The sequence below is a fragment of the Macaca nemestrina genome, chromosome 12, assembly GCF_043159975.1.
Source record: "Macaca nemestrina isolate mMacNem1 chromosome 12, mMacNem.hap1, whole genome shotgun sequence".
Classification (NCBI taxonomy): Eukaryota; Metazoa; Chordata; class Mammalia; order Primates; family Cercopithecidae; genus Macaca; species Macaca nemestrina.
Genome location: NC_092136.1, coordinates 93,071,098 through 93,092,825, shown reverse-complemented (window position 1 = coordinate 93,092,825; position 21,728 = coordinate 93,071,098). Strand labels below are relative to the sequence as shown.

Sequence of the window (21,728 nt, the reverse complement as noted above, 5' to 3'; positions counted from 1 at the left end):
AGCTAGTTTTTTTTTTTTTTGTATTTTTTTAGTAGAGACAGGGTTTCACCATGTTAGCCAGGATGGTCTCGATCTCCTGACCTCGTGATCCGCCCGTCTCAGCCTCCCAAAGTGCTGGGATTACAGGCTTGAGCCACCGCGCCCAGCCATAATGTTTGTTTTGAGAAACAATGTTATAAAGCTAATACTAAGAGACACTCCAACGATTCTGAGGATTCTAAGATATTAAATATTTCCATGCAGGTAGCTCCCAGTTAAAGCCTAACATTTGTAGACTTGGGGAAAATAAGAGTCTTGCTGTCTGCTTTGCTCCATAGTTTATGTTTCATAGTCTGATGGTAGGTATGGGAGCAAAACCATTTGTAAACATCTATTTATATTAACCCCAGACAAAATAGATCTATAATAAAATTTTATACCATTTTACTTGGGTTTCTGCTCTCTGTGAATTCTCCTTCAGATAATTCTCCCAAATTCTTACAAATTTTCACAGCTACAATTATTGCTGTTGCAAACATAACTGCAGATTTTTATGTCTGTCTTTAACTGATGAGCACTGGTTAACTATTGACATTTCCTCTGAATCTCAAATTCAACAATTCCAAAGTCTGACACATATTTTCTCACCCAAAACCAGCTTTACTTTCTCATTTCCTTTTTCTTTTAGTTTTATCTTCAGTTGCTTAAACTTGAAACACTGGAGTGATTCCTTTTACTTTGTTCTTGGTTCCCTATTTCAATCAATGATTAAGGCATGTTAAGTCTTCTTTAATATTTCTCAAATTCATTCCATAAAGGAGACTATACATAAAACAATTCTAATGCTGTGTGACACAGAGAAGGCCTCAGGAAATGTTCATTTCTTTCTCTTTCTCCCTTTCTAGCTGCACTGACACCATTCCTGGCCACTGCCCGTATTTCCTGTCTGGATTATCTCCAGAGCATCCAAACTGTTCTCTGCCTTCTTACTGCTATTAACAGTTAATGTTTCCATCTGGAACTGACTGACTGAAAAGTGGAAAAAATACTAGATTTATCATCTCATAGAGTTATTGTGAGGATTGCATAAGATGCTGCATGCAAAGCTTTTAGAATTATACCTGGCATATCATAAACACTCCAGTAAATACTTGCTATTATTATTACTTAGCTATTTCACTATATGGCCTAATTTTATGGTTACAGTCTCTGAAGATTTGCCTTAAAAACTTGACTTTTCAGTCAGCCTTTTCTTATTTTCTTTAAAGGTTCTTTTTCAATAAAATAAAAATCATTAGTTTTACAGAATTTGACAGTAGATACAGGTGGGTAGATGTAAAACCGGTTACAGATATGTGTGTATACATGGGTTAGTATACATGCATATACTTCCTAGTTCTGTCTCCTGAGAGGGGCTGCAAGTAGTGACACCCCAGTAGCAATAAGCACACACCCAGATCTTGATTTCTAAATACCAGATCTTCATTTCTAAATACCATTCTACAAGAGAATCAAAGTTCTTTGGAGAAATGGCTGATTTTAGGGCTGAAGCAAGGAAATACAAGATGAGGCTAAAGCATCTTGTAGTGTCAGAAGGTAAGAATATGTTCAAGAAACGAAAGAATGGAGGCATGTCAAAGGGAAACAGAAGCCAACCTGATGAAATTTACAATGGCCAAAGGTGGAATAATATGAGTAACGAAACAAATAACAGAATATTGGATTATAATTCAATGTTTTAAAAAATATACATAAGGCCATGCTAATATGCATGCATGCATACATACATACATACATACATACATACATACATACATGAGATTCCTAGAAATCCTCCTCCCTCCAGGCAATGTAACTAATCCCCCTCCTACTCCCCAGAGAATGGGCTGGATTTAGGGACTTGCTTTCAGTGAACAGAGTATGATGAGAGGGAAGAAAAGTAACTGTATAATAGAGCAACCTGACAAACATTACCTTAACCAAGTGATGAAAATTAACTTCACCAGTGATAAATCATGTTAATAACGTGTGATGAGACAGGCACTTCACCTATGTTATCCTTCTCTAAAACCTACAATACCAGTCATGAGAAAAACCTCAGACAAGCCTAAATAGAGGGGCATTATGTAAAATACCAAACCAGTGCTCCTTAAAACTGGCAAGATAATGAACAACAAGCAAAGATTGAGAAACTATCACAGACAGGAGGCATGGTGACAAAATGCACTGTGGGTATCCTGGATGGAACTCTGGGACAGAAAAAGAATATTAATGGAAAAACTAATGAAATCCAAATGAAATTTGCAGTTTAGTTAGTAGTGATGTACCAATGTTGGTTTTTAGTTGTCACAAATGTACTATGGTAATATAAAAAGTTAATGGTAAGAGAAACTGGGTCGGGGTATATGGGAGATATCTGTGTTATCTTTGTAACTTTTCTGTAAATCTAAAATTATCCCAAAATAAAAAGGTTATTAAAACCAACTAGCAGGTTTGCCTGCCAAGAGATGAGTTTAAATCTTTTTAAGAATTTTAAAATAGGTGGCATAAATATATAGCAATGGAAGTGTACTTCAACAATTATATGTGTTGTAAAGGAAAAAAATTTGCAGATAGCCTGTAAATAACCAATTTGTGTGTAAGAGACACTGTTATTTGTAAATACTTTTATTCCCTTAAAAAAAAAAAGAATTGTATTCTTTTCTTAGGTCCTTCCACTGGAAAACCAAATGAAAGAATCAAAGCGTTTCCCTCAAGCGTTGAATATTGGCATGGGGATTGTTACGACTGTGTATGTAACATTAGCTACTTTAGGATATATGTGTTTCCGTGATGAAATCAAAGGCAGCATAACTTTAAATCTTCCCCAAGACGTATGGTAGGTGTATATGAATTTGTCAATATTGGTTTATATATTTTATAATGTACCACTGTTTGATGATAAAGGCATGTTCTTGGATTTATGGTTTAAACGTTTAAAATTTTTACTGTGATTTCCTGGAATCCCATCACTTTGGGAAGCAGAGGTGGGTGGATCATCTGAGGTCAGGAGTTTGAGACCAGCCTGGCCAACATGGTGAAACCCCGTCTGTACTACAAATACAAAAATTAGCTGGGCGTGGTGGCAGGTGCTTATAATCCCAGCTACTCAGGAGGCTGAGGCAGGAGAATCGCTTGAACCCGGGAGGCGGAGGTTGCAGTGAGCCGAGATTGCGACATTGCAATCCAGCCTGGGTGACAAGAGCAAAATTCTGTCTCAAAAAAAAAAAAAAAAAAAATTACTGTGATTTATTTATTTTGTGCAATCTGGAATTTTTTCATACTCTTCGGAGGAGAGTAAATATGAATTTAGGGTTCTTCTGGGATTTTTTAAAAAAATGTTTAAAATTGGAGGTTATTCCAAATCCAAGTCAAGTATAAGAGTAGAACAGGGATTATTTTCATATGGACACATTTTAATAAAAAAATTAATACCTGTCCTTATTGCCAAAAAAACCCAAACCATCAGGGTTCCTGATAGAATAATAGATTACATCATACTTGCTATTTTGGTCAGCTTCATAGTGTGTATTGTCCAACTCCTTTCAGAACACAGTCGGGACACATTATAAATAATAAAACAAAATGGTACGTCATCTTAATGTTCTCTTTAGTATTGGGACCATATCCTGCTAAATGAAGCATTATATGTATATGATTTTTCCTTTTTCCAGAGGTTTGTCTTTGAAAAATTTTCAAAGATAGTGACAGTGATTACCATGCAGACTTACTTCCTTGTTTACAAGATGGAAGATAACTCCTTAGTTTTCACATATGCAAAGAATAAATTCAGAATTGCTGACTGAATTATTGTCACATTACTACATTAGCTACTTGGATAAAAAAAGTCTGTGTAATCTTAAATGTCTTAAAATATTAGTGAAAAAGCAACAACAGCAGGAATTATATCTTCTGACTGGCCTCCTGGTGAGAATTTGTCATTTAGTAGTCATTTGAATCCTGGGCATTGGAGTCAAAAATGTTGCTAGGACAAATGTTTGTAGGAAGCCATTTATGATAGAGCAAATGTACCTGGGATAGTTTCCAGATTGCACAAGGGGCACACATGTGATGTGTCTGTATTTTTTATTACAATTTTACTTTAACATAAATGTATTTCAAGATGGAAACATGTTTCAAATGTTATAAATATATTTCAAAGTAGAGTCATAATTACAAATAAGATATATGGTTATTTAGCATTTATTTTATTAACTCTTTATAGTTAACTATATAATTTTGTTCCCTTTAAATGTGTTTTTTGGTTTCTTTTTTATAATATGAAACTAGAAGCTTAATGAACTAGAAGCCTAACAGCTTATTATAAGAGAATCAAGCTAAAAAATATGGTAGTAAGTTCATCTTTTCAAATACCATACAATGTTTGGAAAATAGAATGATTTTTTTTTTCCTTATTTAGAGTAATATTTTGAGCCAGGTATGGTGGCTTATGTCTGGAATCCCAGTGCTTTGGGAGGAAAAGGTGGGAGGATCACTTGAGGCCAGAAGTTTGAGACTAGCGTGCATAACATAGTGAAACTCCAACTCTACACAAAATTTAAAAATTAGCCATGCATGGTGGCCCAAGCCTGTAATCGCACCTATTTGGGAGGCTGATGTGGGAGGATCACTTGAGCCCGGGAGGTTGATTATCCAGTGAGCTGTGATGGTACCATTGCGCTCCAGCCTGGGAAACAGAGAGACATTTTGTCTCAATAATACTACTACTAATAATAATATTTTGACTAAGTCTTAAAAATAATCATTTTAGAAATAAATTTGACAGCTATTTTTAATGTCAAATATAAAATGTACATGGAAGTAATGTCAGAATTCTTTCCTGGTCTTATTTACAAAAGCAAGTAAGAATATTTTAGGGGGGAAGGTTCTGAAGTGGGAGTGTGCACACATTCACATTGAAAGGTTTGTATTCCCAGGCACATAAGAATGTGGTGCAGAAATAGTGGGCAAGAATAAGACAGGATGCTTTTGGTATTCACAACTCAACCTTGGAGGGTGACACTGTCCCTGCAGTAGCTCAAATTAATCCTTCCCTTTTCCCACAGCCCCTTTGTACATCTGACCTTATTTCTAATTGCTGTGACTTTCCAATTAGAATGGAACTAGTTGAGACTCTTTATTTAAAAGGGACCATTAGATCATAGTTTCTATTCAAGGACGTCTAGCTAGATACCACTTTTCATTAGAGGAAACCCTAGTACAAGTATCCTAAGAAACAACAAAAATCTGGAAAAAACAGGAAAGCCAGTCAAGATAAATATTTCCCTTTAGAGAACTTGCGTTGGTTGATGTCTTTGCACTGTGGAGATATGCCTTATGCAGCCTATAGTCTGTTTCTGTGTGGACTCTGCCATTGTGGGACAATTAAAATGATAGTCACAACTGAGGGATACAAGAGAAGAGTTGCTTGTCTTTTTACAGTCATGGCATTCGATAAAGTGAGAAGTTTGGACTAGAATAATTAAGGGATTATATCTAATATTTCTTTTTTAATATACTATATATGAGTCTCTCACTTCTTTCCTGTGCTTCACATGAGAGGCCTCGGAAGTTAGAGATTGTGCAATGTACTCTATTGGCGGAGTATGAAAGCCAATGACTGTTATAAGAGTATCCTAGAGAACTAATGGTTACTAGCTATGAAAAGCTATAAAGGGCTTTTGGTACAAATTGACAAAGTCTCAGAGTATATTATGGTTATTTCTGCAAGAAAAGATTGAATTTGAAAGAGGCCATAGGATAAAGCAGTATGGATTAGAGAAGCTCCAAGTTATTATTACGCTTAATTTTTGTGAACTGTCATCTTTGAAAATTAGTTATGAGCAATACTGTACATGTATTGCATTTAGCTTTTGAAGGAAAGAATGTATTTTAAAGGTTTTACTAGTTCAAGGCATTCAATCTAGTGATGAATGATACATAACCATAGTTGTCTTATTTTTTAGCCTAGAGTAAGATGAGGCTCTTGGCAAGGATAGCAGATAGTTCTCAATTAAGATGACTTCTTGACAGAGTTAAATCCTCAAGATTCTCAACCTGAGCCTCATGAAGGATCCAAGAGGGAAAGTGACTTACCACGTTATTTCCAAGGGTAGCTTCTGTATTCAACCGTGAGAGACAGAGAAGCAGTCAACAACTCATTTCCCAAGTTGGTTTTTAAAAAATTTAAAGTTATTCATACCTGAAGATTGACTTATTAGCCACTGTGGGGAAAAGAGTAAAAGCATTATTAATTTTGATAATCTATGTTTTCAAAACTGATATTTTCACTGGAACATTAAGTTGTTTTCTCCCTATAATCTGATTCAATATATTGGCTGAAAAATAATTATTAAAAATACATTTCTGTCCTTTATTAAGGTATTAAATTCTTTACTATCATTATAATAGATTTTGTTTCCAAGCATAAATAATTTTATTCTTTGAAGTGCTATTAATATTTGTCATGTTAAATGGTTGTAGTTTCTAAGAATTACCTATCCGTATCTATTTTGATAATTAATATTTAATAAGTATCAATCACCTGTTAATACTAAGTGCATTGAAGGGATATACAGAGAAGAATGAAACAGTCTGTAGCTCTCAGGATCTTTGGCAGCGAGGAGTTTGAAAAGACCATTTAATGTACACTAAGTGTTGTTTAAAGTTGTTTGATGTTTTTTATACCCTCAAAACAAATTCTTGTGACTTTAAGAAAGGTTAGTTTTCTTTAGAAAGAGGGTTTACTGGGTAGATTTTTCCTTTCAACTTTCTTCATTTCTAAAACGTAGTACAAAAGAAGCCAAATAGTTGCTGCTTAAAACCCAAATGAAGAAAAGGTTGTGATAATATCTATACAAAAGTTAAGTAGAGAAAAATAGTTTAGAGTGATTGAAAATATAGATTCCAAACATAGAAATAAGTGGGTTCTTGAAACAGAAAAGTAGTAGGGGTGAAACAGTTCGTATTAAACTGTGGTACTTTTTAAAGATGCCCTCTTATTTCTATATAGCTATTCTTTGGTTCATTAGTAGATATACCAACTTCTAAAAGATCCATACCATTTTATTTCCCATTTTTACTCTTTGTAACACCAAATAGTAATATTTGCATATAATTAATGATATTAATAATAACCAGATTCTTAGCTGATGTAACTTTATTTTGTCAGTAAAAAAGTAATAGTACTTATATGCAAAATGATGTATTTTTATTTTAAAAAATACTAAATATATTATTAATCACATTTTAAAAACATATAAGTGAAAAGACAATTAAGAAAAAGGAATGTCCTTTTGTTAAACTAATAAACTAACAAGAATATTTGTTTAATTATCCACAGTTACATATCAGAGTATAGGAAACTCAAGTCTTTCAGTTATGTTGTATATATTCAGTAACTTGACCATTTGTGTTTAGCCTTTAAGCCTCAAGCTGAGAAATACATCCTTAGCTAATTTTTAAAATTAAGTTTTAAATGTTGTTAGCTCTATGGAGTTCTTTCCTTCCTAATGGTGCTGTGTATTCTCAAATCTATTTTTACTAAGCTTTTAAATTTCTTCTTCTTCTTGTATGATAAATATGTTATAGCAGAATACTTATTGAATCTCTTCTTGCTTGGCCATAGTTTAGAGACTGTTTATAATCCTTACTACTCTCACCACGCCAATTCAACGTAGTATTGGAAGTCTTGGCCAGAGCAATCAGGCAAGAGAAAGAAACAAAGGGCATCAAAATAGGAAGAACTGCAAGATCTGCAAACTATCCTTGTTTTCAGATGACGTGATCCCATATCTAGAAAACCCCTAGTAAGCCCAAAGGTTTCTGAAGCTGATAAGCAACTTCAGCAAAGTCTCAAGCTACAAAATCAGTGTGCAAAAAAGTCAACATTTCTATATGCCAATAACAGTCAAGCTGAGAGCCAAATCTTTATGTGGCAATTGTGGATGGCATTGTGTTGCCCCAATTCACAAGTGCCACATAAAGAATAAAATACCTAGGGATACAGCTAACCAGGGAGGTGAAAGATCTCTACAACAAGAATTACAAAACACTGCTCAGAGAAATCAGAGACGACACAAACAAATGGAACAACATTCCATGCTCATGGATAGAAAGAATCAATATCAAAATGGCCACACTGCCCAAAGCAATTTATAGATCTAATGCTATTCCTATTAAACTGCCATTGACATTCTTCACAGAACTAGAAAAAACTATTTTAAAATTCACGTGGAACCAAAAATGAGCCTGAAGGATCAAGGCAATCCTCAGCAAAAAGAACAAAGCTGGAGGCATCACACTGCCCAACTCTAAACTATACGACAGGGCTGCAGTAGCTGAAACAGCATTGTACTGGTACAAAAACAGACATATAGACACATAGACCAATGGAACAGAATAGAGAGCCCAGAAGTAAGGCCACACACCTGCAAATCTAATCTTTGGAAAACCTGACAAAAACAAGCAATGGGGAAAGGATTCGCTGTTGAATAAATGGTGCTAAGATAACTGGCCAGCCATATGGGATAGACTGAAACTGTACCCCTTCCTTAACACCATATACAAAAAATTAACTCAAAATGGAATAAATGCTTAAATGTGAAATCCCGGACTATAAAAAACCCTGGAAGACAACCTAACCAGTACCATTCTGGACATAGGAATGAGCAAAGATTTTATAATGAAGATACCAAAAGCAATTGCAACAAAAGTGAAAATTGACAAATGGGATCTAATTAAACTAAAGAACTTCTGCACAGCAAAGAAAACTATCAACAGAGTGAACAGACAATCTACAGAATGGAAGAAAATTTTTGCAAACTATGCATTGAACAAAGATCTAATATCAAACATCTAAAGGAACTTCAAGGAATTTATAGGAAAAAAATCTCATTAAAAAGTGGGCAAAGGGGTTTGGGAGGCTAAGGTGGGCAGATCACAAGGTTGAGAGTTTGAGACCAGCCTGGCCAATATGGTGAAACCCTGTCGCTACTAAAAATACAAAAATTAGACAGATGTGGTGGCGGGCACCTATAAGTCCCAGCTACGTGGGAGGCTGAGGCAGGAGAATCACTTGAACCAGGGAGTCAGAGGTTGCAGTGAGCTAAGATTGTGCCACTGCACTCCAGCCTGGGCAACAGAGTGAGACCCCGTCTCAAAAAAAAAAAAAAAGTGGGCAAAGGACATGAACAGACACTTCTCAGAGGAAGACATACATGCTGCCAACAATCATATGAAAAAAAAAATCTCAATATTACTGATCATTAGAGAAATGCAAATCAAAACCACAGCGTGATACCATCTCACACTAGTCAGAATGGCTATTACTAAAAAGTCAAAAAAATAACATGCTAGTGAGGTTATGGAGAAAAAGGAACAACACTTATTATAAACTGTTGGTGGGAGTATAAGTTAGTTCAAGACATTGTGGAAGACAGTGTGGCGATTGCTCAAAGACCTTAAAACAGAAATACTATTTGATCCAGTAGTCCCATTACTGGGTTTATACCCAAAGAAATATAAATCGTTCTGTTATAAAGACATATGTGCCTTTTTTCATTGCAGCACAATTCACAATAGCAAAGAAAATGAATCAACCTAAATGCCTGTCAGTGATAAAGAAGATGTGGTATATATACATCATGGAATACTATGCAGCCATAAAAAAGAGTTGAGATGATGTTCTTTGTAGGAACATAGATGGAACTGGACGTCATTATCCTTAGCAAACTAACATGGGAACAGAAAACCAAATACTACATATTCTTACTTATAAGTGGGAGCTAAATGATGAGAGCACATGGACACATGGAGGGGAGCAACACACACTGGGGCCTATTGAGGGTGAAGGGTGTAAGGAGGGAGAGGATCAGAAAAAATAACCAGTGGGTACTAGGCTTAATACCTGGGTGGTGAAATAATCTGTACAACAAGCCCCCATGATACAAAATTACCTGTATAACCTGCACATGTACCCTTGAACTTAAAAGTGAAATTTAAAAATCCTTGCTGCTTTAAATATTAAGACATCAGAAATAAAGCTCCATTAATGTCAACTTTATATACTTATATATTAAGTACATTTATACTTAAAGCTCCATTAATGTCAAGGTTTATATGCCTTGACATTATGTACCAAAAGTAGAATATAATCCTTTTAAAACGATTGCATTCTTTTGTAAGAAAGAAAGCACTTCCCTGTGCATGGGAATTTTAGGTGGGAAAGTAGAACTCTTAAATGAGAAAACTGTGGGAAGATGTTTCTGTTGAAAGAGGACGTAGGTGTTAATCACTGCCCCGATGCTGCAGCACACTGAACCAACAGTGTTTTCTCTGCTATTTACTTAAAAAATGCAGGATGATTGGGCTTTTCTTTTAAATGTTATAAAATGTTAAAATGTTTTTTTAAAATACAGCACATTAATTTCATTAGTCTGCAACCCAAAAGAGTGGATTCTACGATGTTCCTTCCTCTAGATCCTACAATTCTGTGTTTTCTCTTCATGTCATTATCAACATTTAAAAAGTCTTCTTTTTCTGTGCTTAAGAAAGTTACTGAAGTCTTTATCAAGACATGCATGTGAAGTTTTGACAGGTTATCCACAATGTAGAAATCTAAAGATATTTATAAAACTGAAAATTGCTGTGCTGTTTTGAAGCACTGTGTATCAAAGAGATAATTTGCACAAAAGAATAACAACAACCTTACCCAGCAACTGTATGTCCCTTATTTAATGTAAATTTAAACATAGATTGTGTGTATAATTTAGAGAACTTTGCAAGTTGAAATGGTTTAGATGCCTGCTTTTAGACTTAAGATGGACGACATTTCTGCAACTAATGACATACCTCCAAAGATTTTCACCCAAGAACTATACTTTAGTTTAATGCGAGTTTTTCTTCTATGTAAAGATTAATGACGGTATGACTCAGGATTTAAGACATATAGTAGTCTCAATTTTTAAAAAGAAAGTTGAGAAAGCATTAGCTCTTCGGGGGCTGAGTCTAATCTTCAGAATATTGGCTTATCCCAAAATGAAATCTTTTTACCAATATACCCCAAACCCTGGCATGCATATTCAAGCTTTCCATTTTGTCAAAATGAATTGTTCTTGTATCCTCTAGAAATTTAGTTAGAGATCAATTTACCTTTTTTTTAAACAAGCATTTTTAGTTAGTAAGGTTCTGGCCTAATTTGGTATTCTGGATTTCTTATGTATCTTAATATTAAAAATAAAGGAGGAAAGCTAAATTCACATTAAAAATGACTAAATTTTGAAAATTTTTTTCAACAGGTTATATCAATCAGTGAAAATTCTGTATTCCTTTGGCATTTTTGTGACATATTCAATTCAGTTCTATGTTCCAGCAGAGATCATTATCCCTGGGATCACATCCAAATTTCATACTAAATGGAAGCAAATCTGTGAATTTGGGATAAGATCCTTCTTGGTTAGTATTACTTGTAAGTATCATTATATATTTATATAATTTTTTATTGTTGAATTTCTTAAAATGAAAGCTACATAAGACATATTTTTCAATATTTTTAAAACAATTTTATTCACCCAGCTGGATTACTTTTCAGGTTAAAATTCTGTTTTTCTACTGCTACATAAGAAAAACACAAACCAGATCCTATCACACTTAAAATAACTAATGAAGTTATTTTGAAAATTACATTACTGGTGATTAACATGTACATGGGACTCCTTCCATTTTTGATACACATTTTATTTTGGTTCTAGCTTTCCTCAGGTTTTTTATTCCTGTTTTTGCATATTTTAACAGTTTTCTTATCCATAACTACCTACAGGAAAGTGTTTAATTTTACTTGTATTGGTCTTTCATAATTTTAGTGGCTTATTTTCTTATTATTTGAAGAAGTGTATATAATCTTTCATTAAGACTCTTTGTCATAAAATGCCTTCTCAAGGTAACGTTCATAATAGAGACTCATGGAACGGGAGCTTGAGTTCGGTATAGTGGAAAGAATGTAAGTTTTGGAGTCAGACAGATCTGGGGATTCGAAGTCAAGCCTACCACTTACTTGCTGGTGTCTTCAGGCAAGTTACATGCCACTGTTGAGCCCCTCTTTCCTCAACTATGAAATGAAGATAAAACTTCCTTATGGCATTTTGGTGGTGTTAGAAATAATATTAACAAAGTATTAATAGCTGGAAGTTATTATCATTATTGTAACCATTTCTATAATGACAAATATACAGATGATTGTATCACCAAACTAAACTAGGATTACCTAAAATGATACCTGGGACCAGATTACTAGTGTTCTGGGGAACAAGCAGCTTTGGAAATTCCTTGTGTAAGATACTAATAAACATCTTGCACTATTTAGAATGATAGAGCTAGAAATTTGAGGCAGCTCAATAAATTGATTTGAGCAGCCTGCCATGGAATTCATGCCTAGATTTAGAGAATTTAGTGTGTTTCATTTGGTTTGAAAAGGGAAATGCAAAGCTGAAAAAGTAGATAAAATGTATTTTTCAAAGTAATTACTTGAATTATATCACTAATAAGAGAAATCATATTAACAAATGAAGTCAGTAAGTCCATATTCTGATGACTAACGAAAAAACATTCAGTAGCAAAAAGATATTTTAAAACATTTTGAAATATTTTTATACATTTATTTTATTGACATTTTGGTATTGACTAAATAAAAAGACTGATTTCAGTAAAAGTGTTTTTATCAACAGATGTAAGGCAATTCTATTCTGAAAGTATATCGTCTTTTAAAGTTGGTAATGGAAATTCAGGTAAAGGAGTTTGAGGGCAATGGTAAAAGGGGTCCAGGATTTTTTTTTTTTTTTTTTTAAACTTCAGCCATTTCTGCACATTTGCTGGCAGTGTTCTATTGAAGTTATTAATCTGCTGAGGCACAGACCACACCACATCTGCTTCCATGATTTTGTTCCCAGAAGCCAGGGGCTTAGTTCATAGCACAGAGAACTGCAGCCTTTTCTTGGTTGCTGCTTTCTTTTAGTTAAAAGTCATTAAAGCTTCTCATCCATACAAGGGATATGCCTTGGAGAAAGAGAACAAAAACTATGTAATATTTCTTTTTGCTATATTGGGACACATCACTGGACAGTAAACTTCATTTGTGTATTTGGCACACATCCTTCCAAATTAAAGTAAAAGCCAACTGATATTCATGGCAAAACTGCTTTTCATTCTGTTTTCAAAGGCATGTGAAAAGATTTGGGGGCTTGCGCTTTACTGACCAATGTGTGTAGACAGTTGATGGGACCTGGTCATGTTTGTAGAGTAGGCTGTGCAGCAGCACTAGCAATGAGAGTGGAGGCTCAGCCTGATTTGCATTGCAAATTGAATGTCTTTCAATGTTCCATAATCCTTTCCGAGTACTGAATCCATGTTTGTTGTATTGGTCTTTAAAGAAGTGGACTTACCAGCTTGGATTATGTTGGTTGTGTCCAAGTATCCATTTAGCATTTGAATCATGATTTCAAAATATCTTCTTCGTGAAACTCAAAAACTTTAGAAGTGATTCAGACTCTTCCTGCGTGTTCCCTTTAGGTGCTTACCTGGTATATAGGCACCTCACAAGTGAAGGAGGAGGGAGGGTAGCAACCAGTCAAAGGTCACCATGGACATTTTAGGAGCAAACCCATGCTATGAGCCATTCCATTTTTAAATGTATTATAATAAACACTAAGACCAGTGTTTCAATTCTGTGTATGAATTGAATCAACAAAATATACTAAGTACTCTTTACTTCTGTTATTCTCTAACTTGTTGATCCTTCTACTGTTTGTAATTTTTAAAAAGTCCTTGTTTTTATAATCTATAGTAGACTATGACTATATAAGTATCAAAACCCATAAATCTTTAGTAGTTTGTAGAGAAAACTCACTAAAATCCTTCATTTAAGTTAGTTGCCTCTGCAGATTAAAAACGTACCATTCTGTTTCCTGATATCCTGTCTTAGAGTCAGTAGGTATGTGGAGAGCACCATTAACTATTTGTTTAATTAAAATTAATGTGCTAAGTTATTTTCCACATTTTTGTTTTTGGTGCTGTAATATCAAGTGCTTCGTTTTGTGCTCTGATGTATCTGCATTTACCCTTCAGATGCAAAAATAGACTTAAATAGGCTTTTATTTTAATATCAGAGGGAACTTTATGCTCTAAGGATACTTTTTCTTGCCGTATATAGTTTTGGTAAACACTGAATAAGTCTGATTAGTACTTAATAGATCTATTCATAATAGCTGTTAATGACATAGTATTTGTAATGAATAAAACTATCCTTACTTTAAACTCCCGTTTGAGTTTTTATTAATATATGTTGGATTCAGCTAAAAGTATATATACTTGTTTTTTTGTCTACTAATAACATTACCAATAGCATATTTCAAGCCATTTTTACAAGCAAATATCTTTCAGTTATGTAATGTTTAAAATCTGACTTTAAACAGATTTTAGATGGGAATTATACTTCGTGATTTAAAAGTGTTTGCTAGATGGAAATTTTGTCTATAAATTCTAAAATGCTGTAGTATTCCCCCACATAGTTTTCCAACAATATTTCACTGGATTTACTAGGGACAGCTTGGATTATAGATAAACAAAGAAAAATAGATTCCAAATTGAAAGCCTCTTCAGGTGGCAAGATAGTGGTAATATTTGTTTGGCCTCACTTTTATACCACTGCTTACTATAAGTAGGTGAAACAAACATGTCTCCACGAATAATTTTGTTCAATGAATTTTGAGAGGCCCTAACTATGTTTGAGAGTTATGCTGTATAGTTCCCCAGAGAGTGAAGTTAAAAGGCTATAACAAGCATCTATTAGACGAATAACCTACTTTATAAAGTATTTCTACTTTCGAGTTCTTTAGATCTAGCTATTTCTACTTCTTTAGAGTCAATTATTTCATTTATAAAGGGTTATGCCACTTCAGCCCTATAGATGTAAAGCTACATTTATAATTTCAAAACAGTTTTTAGGGCTTTAGCTTTCATAATAATTTGAATACAGAATGATAAATAATAACTTCTGGTTATATGAGGAACATGGTGGGAACTTAGTTCGAAATTGATCCCACAACCTCCTGGAAAATGTTGAGAGCCACAGAAAAAATAGAAAAAGGAAAAAATAAAACGTCATAAATTAAAAATTAACAAGTAGAGAAACTGCAAACTGAAAGCTAAATTACTAACAGGAATATATATATGTATCTCCAACACATGCCATAATTGGAATCCCCAAAGAGGAAACGTGATATAATCTTCATCAGTGGCAGTGGTGATGTAGTTGTCACAGCCTGCATATGAGTAAACACAGCTGTTATTTCTGGTGGCAACTCCAAACCCTCAACAAATCATTTGGACAAATAAGGAAGGAATATGAGTCTTGGTTTTTGCAAATCTTCTGTTGATGCATTTTGAAAAGATCAAGAAAGTACCAGACCAGAACTTGCAGAAAACTTGTCAACAGTTTGGAAATCTGCTGCCAATAGTGGAGTACTATTTTTTTTTTTTTTTAAAAAAGAACTTTTCCTTTTGAGGTAATTTACACAGAAAGGGTATAAAAGAAAGTAGTTACCATAAACCTCTAGTCAGCTTCGTCTAACGTTCACAGCTTCCATAATCACAGTACAATTATTAAGACCAAGAAATTAGCATGGATACAATGCTATTAACTACTTTATAGACCTTGTTGTAATTTTGCCAGTTTTCCCACTAAGATCCTTTTCTGGTCCAGGACATTAGCCATGGTCCCACTTGAATTTAGCTGTCATATTCATTTGTCTCTTCCAATCTTGACTGTCCTTGACTTTCTTTGTCTTTCTTGACCTTGACACTTTCGAAATGTCAGTAATTTTGTAGAATTTCTTTCCATTTGAATTTTTCTGATGCTTTCCCATGATTCGGTTGAAGTTAAGCATTTGTAGCAAGAATCCCACGGAAGTGATGCTGTGCACTTCTCAGCGTATCACATCATAGTATCAGTGTCTTACTGGTGATGTTAATTTTGCTTACTTGGTTAAGTTGGTCTCTTGACATATTTCTCTACTGTAAAGGTACTAGTTTTCCCTTTGTAATTAATAAGTATCTTGAAGATATTTTGAAACTCTGTAACTATCCAGATCTCATCGTTTTTGCCCACTAATTTCAGCATTCATCAGTGACTCTTCCTATCCAGTGACTATTGTGGTATTTGCTGAATGCTTTTCTGTTTCCGTTGGTCCTTCTATTTTGATAAATCGGAATTCTACTTTAAAGAATAGCTATCTCTTCTCTCTCATTTATTTATGTCCCACCACTGCATGTCTTGTGCATTATTGAGCTGTATGGGCAGACAAAGTAATGCAAATGCTTTGGAAATAAACTATCAAAACCTCTTTGCCCAGAATTTTAAAGCAAAAAATTAAAAGTTCTTTACATAAGAAACTGTTGACAAGTGAAAGTCTAGGAAATGTCGCCTACTTTTTGTATTCAGGTAAGTAACAAACATTTAAATAAGAAAAATAAATGTATTTTCATTTTCTAGGTGCCGGAGCAATTCTTATTCCTCGTTTAGACATTGTGATTTCCTTCGTTGGAGCTGTGAGCAGCAGCACATTGGCTCTAATCCTGCCACCTTTGGTTGAAATTCTTACATTTTCTAAGGAACATTATAATATATGGATGGTCCTGAAAAATATTTCTATAGCATTCATTGGAGTTGTTGGCTTCTTATTAGGTACATATATAACTGTTGAAGAAATTATTTATCCTACTCCCAAAGTTGTAGCTGGCACTCCACAAAGTCCTTTTCTAAATTTGAATTCAACATGCTTAACATCTGGTTTGAAATAGTAAAAGCAGAATCATGAGTCTTCTATTTTTGTCTCATTTCTGAAAATTATCAAGATAACTAGTAAAATACATTGCCATATACTTAAAAATGGTAACAAACTGTTTTCTTTGGCATAGTATTATTATTTTGGAAGTAATCATAGCTCTTTACCAGTAGTGGTAAACCTATGACAAATCCTTGCTTTTAAGTATTAGCAATAGTTTCAACAAATTAAGTTCTGAAAATTGAAAAAATTAAAATGTAAAAAAATTAAAGAATAAGAATACTTCTATTATTCTTTTATCTCAGTAAGAAATACCTTAACCAAGATATCTCTTTTGCCTCTCACTTGAGAAGGGAATAGGATTTCAACAATAAGAGAATAAAATAGAATATATGTAACAAAAAGCTCTCTCCAGATCATCCTCGTGAATGCCAAAGTAAACTTTATGTATAATATATAAAAAAAAAAAACTCAATTGTGTTTTTAGTAGCCAAATACTAATAATTAGCTCCTGGAAGTATAGAAAACTCCCATTTTAACATAATATAAGCGTCAGAAAATTGCAAACACTAGAATTAATGTTACATTCTAGTGGTAGTTGATCTTCATAATCAAGAGGCACTGTTCAAGATCATGACTTAGTGTTTCAATGAAATTTGAAAACAGACTTTAAAAGTTATCCAGTGCAACTTCCTTATTTTTCATCAGAGGAAATGGAGGCCTAGAAAGGTTGAGTAACTTGGTCAGGACCACTCAACCTTGAGATTAAGAGAACCTAATCTTCTGACTCCCAGGCCAGGATGTTTTATTTCTCATATCATGTCCAAGGAAAAGAATAAATTACGTTCACCTTAATTTTAGTATTGAATCTATTTGATTATATTTTAATACTTTGAAAATGAATTCATGATTTTTAATAGTATAAGTGACCTGAGCAGAAAATCAGAGAACTTGAAGAAACCTACACTGTGGCCATATAAACCTCAGCAAGAGAAAGAAGCTGTGTTCTTTTAAAACAGAATAGAGACCACTTGCTAGTGAAACTCCTGGCTAGTAAGATGTGTGTCCAGCTATACTATTTGTGGCTTGAGCTTTTTTTATTATTACCCTCCTTTCCTGAGTTTCGTAGGCACCATCTTCCTGAATGGCAGAAAATAGACACCTCAGAAAACAGAGGATTTATGGACTCTTTCCAGTCCTGTGGCTTTTCTTATCACAGCCTTTTATTTATTATGAGCAGAATAAAAGAATCAGCTGGGTGTGGTGGTCTGTGCTTAATCCCAGCTATTCTGGAGGATAAGTTGGGAGGATCACTTGAGAGACCAGGAGCTCGAGACCAGCCTGGGCAACATAGTGAGACCTTGATTCTATAAAACATAAACATTTTAAAAAGCTTGACATGGTGGCATGTACCTGTAGTCCCGGCTACTCAGGAGGCTAAAGCAGGAGGATCCCTTGAGCACAGGAGTTTGAGGGTGTGGTAAGCTATGATTGTGCCAGTGCACTCCAGCCTGAGTAACAGAGGGAGATCCCAACTCTTAAAAACTAAAACAAAAAAAAAATACAAGAATCATAGACCATAAAAGGATTCATGCTTAGAAAAAATCAAGATAATAAACCCCCTTCTAAATATTGAGACACTCCATGCTTCTTTCAGACAAATAACTTCTAATTATTCCATATTTTTCAAATTATTAACCAAGATAAAGAATCTCTCGGTGGGGAAAATGAAAATTATTAATAATAGAATTGTCTCCTGACTTAAAAAAAAATTCATACTTTAAAACATAAACTGTTTACCCAGGCTGGTGATACTCTAGTTTGTTAGTATACTGTACTTGAAGATATCATCAAGATCACTATAGTTGTATATATTCTCTATTTTTATATATAAATATTAACTTAGTTCAAGTATTTTTTGCTTATATCATTAACTGATCATCAAATACAATCCTAAAGATATATCAGAAGCTTTATTTTGGTACAAAGTCATAAGAATCAAAACTTTTTTAGCCATTCACATTAGGTATCAACAGTAGTTGTTTGAGATACTTTTATATCAAATCTGGTACACTGAGCCTTTAGTCACACTAAGAGAATGCAGAAGAAGTTATAGGAAAACGAATCTTCACTGAAACTAGTATTATATAATCTTGAATTAGATGTTTAAAAAACTTTATAGCTTGATATAAAATGAGTTGAAAATTATTTAATAGGAAGCAGCCCTAGGTTTTTGTCACCTGTTTTCAGATAATATTTCTAGTCTGTGTGTATTATTTCATTTTTACACTTTAGCCCATTGTTTATTTTCCTTATGGAATTCATCAGATGCAATGAAATTTGAATAGTTGATCATAGCAATAAATTTTAAATTCAGCACTAACACATCTTGAGCATATTATCGACCAGGCTTCCTTCAGCAATAAGAATGTGGAATCAACATCCAGTACTAAATTCAATAAATGATGAATACTTTAAATACAAGAAAAAGTTGGATTGCAGAAAAGAAGAGGGGCTAAAAAGGAGGAAAGTTTTAATTCTCAACAAGAAACACTATTTAGATGGAAAGCTTAAATGTATTCTTATTAAGGGTATTTGATGATACATTTTATTTGCAAAAATAACCAGTGGGTAATTTTTTCTCTGAAAATTTAGCTTTAAGGAGTCATAAAATTTCCTTAAGATTTTGGAGACGATATTTCGATTATACCAGCTCTTGCTTTTATTTTGGGAGCCTGGAGAAATTAGAGTGATTGCACCTGTCAAATTTTGTATCTCATCGCTTTTGGATCATCACACTGTGACTAAAGTGACTTCAGCATTTTGTCAGCCACCACAGTGAAGAACTATTCCCTGAAAGTTAATCAGTGGCCTGAGAGCCTTTTTTTGCTACTGAGGGGGAAGAAAGGAAAGCTTTATTTACCTCTAATTGAGCTCCGTACCAAGTCAGTTATCACTGTTCCCTTACACCCAAGAGTTTCATCAGTATTGGAGTCAGCTTGTCAAAACACTGGTTCTCAGACGTTTTTTTCAGAGGGTCTTCTTTTCCACACGTGGCCAGATTTCTTTACAATTAAGAAAGTAAGAGATACAGCATATTCTTGGTTAAAAACCGGCTTAGATGGTGTTACCAAATGAAAACAAGTCTGTATTAGCAAATGCCACATTATATTTAGTCATTTTCTCACTAAATTCTCCTTTATTAAAATGATTTCTGCATCTTGCCTAGACAATGCGCTTACATATTTACAAGTGTTGTATGTCAATGTGCGTGTTTTGAATTTCCTAACAGTGCCTAATCTTAGTAGTTTCACAGTAGTTACATAAAATCTCTTTAACTGCAAAATACTATAAAATATTACTTGAAATATTAAAAGTATTAGTGCCATTTCTAGCTGTGGCAAGGCACAAGTCTTACTATGAGTGACTTATGTCTTCTCGTAGATTTCAGTACAGCATCTGAGTAGTGGATCTGTTTACTGACAGCCTACACAAATTAGGTCCTGACCTAATTTCTTCATTTAAAAGGGAGAAGATTTGAAATAGAGCTAATGTAAATAATAAATTTATTTAAATAACATCAGTGGCTGAATACCATCTGTTGAGGAATAACTTGGTAAAAATATAGAACATTGATAATATACAATAATGATTTTCTAAAAAATGAGTCCGATCTTTTTGGCTCACCTGGCTTCCCTTAATAAGAAAATTTGAGAAACTTGGATCTGAAAAGTGTAGTAGTATACTTCCTAACATCAAATTCCTGGTTGTAATAGTTAATACTTTGGCAGCATTATGGTTAGTCTTGTTTATGCCATTGGCATTTACTAGGCTAAACTTTCTGAAACTGGTTTTGACCTATGAGATAAGGAAACATGCTTAAGAAATGGCTAGAAATGCTATTTATTGCCCTATGATAAGTGAAATAGCAAATCACTCTGATTCTTAAAATTTCATAATAAAATTAGTTCCTACATGTGTGTGTGCACAAGTATATGCAGACACGCACACAAATCAGTGGTCTATGTGAACTAGATACGAATACTAATTTGCTGTTCAAATTGGGTCCAGAAAGATGCTGTTTTGAAAAGAAAACACTCTAAATAAATACTTCATTAGAGTTTTCTTGATAACACATAAGAAAATACATGTTTACACCCCAAATAAATTCAGCTGTGGGTGGATTTTTGTTTTTCAAAATGATTTTGTTAGTTTGAATGAAACCTAAATATCATTGCACTCAAGTCAATTTTTTAAACATTTTTCTTTATAACAGAATACGAAAAACTCTGTCTTAAAGTATTGTAACTTTTCTGAATTTTCAATAAAATATTTTAGTTGTGGTTGCCTTTTAGATACATTTTTCTTTTATAAGGTTAAATGACATTGATAAGTGTCATAAGCTAAAAATGGCACTAGTATAATCTCATAGTAAATAACATTTTAATCGGTCTTTATGGTTACTTCTCGGTTATGCTGGAAGTTGATATTGTGTACTTCTAAGATTTAAGAGCAGAAGTTGATTAAAAATGAAAGAACATACTCAAAACTGTGACCTGAACTTCCTGCAGCATGAATGCAGGATGAGCTGTCTGCAGATGCTGCATTCATGATTTAATTTACTGCTTTTGTAAGGTCAAGAATATGTATCAATCATTTTGTTGGCATAATGCTTTTGGAAAGCATTATGCCAATCCTGTAATAAAAGATCATAAAGATATTTATAGTTTCACATTAGTAATCCTGCTCTTGTGAACTTAGCATAAAGACATATCATAGTTCACAGAAGAGAGCTGCTATGCCTAAAGGTGTGTGACAGCATTATGTTTTAATGTGAAAAACTGGAAACAACCTACATGTTCAGCAAGAGGGGGA

At 33.9% G+C, this 21,728-nt stretch overlaps 1 protein-coding gene across 3 annotated transcripts in view; it reads left to right on the top strand.

Annotated features, from left to right (window-relative positions):
* The window catches only part of LOC105484357 (solute carrier family 36 member 4), a 96,310-nt gene extending 75,103 nt beyond the window's left edge, over positions 1-21,207 (top strand). Inside the window, exons 9-11 of one of the 3 annotated variants that reach the window (XM_011745889.2) lie at positions 2,688-2,857; positions 11,316-11,485; positions 16,562-21,207. In XM_011745889.2, the coding sequence (XP_011744191.1) occupies positions 2,688-2,857; positions 11,316-11,485; positions 16,562-16,869 (648 nt within the window). In that variant the 3' untranslated portion in view covers positions 16,870-21,207. The remainder of the gene's footprint in view (positions 1-2,687; positions 2,858-11,315; positions 11,486-16,561) is intronic. The other 2 variants (XM_071075449.1, XM_011745890.3) reach the window with 2 other exon arrangements.
* Positions 21,208-21,728: the final 521 nt, after the last annotated feature.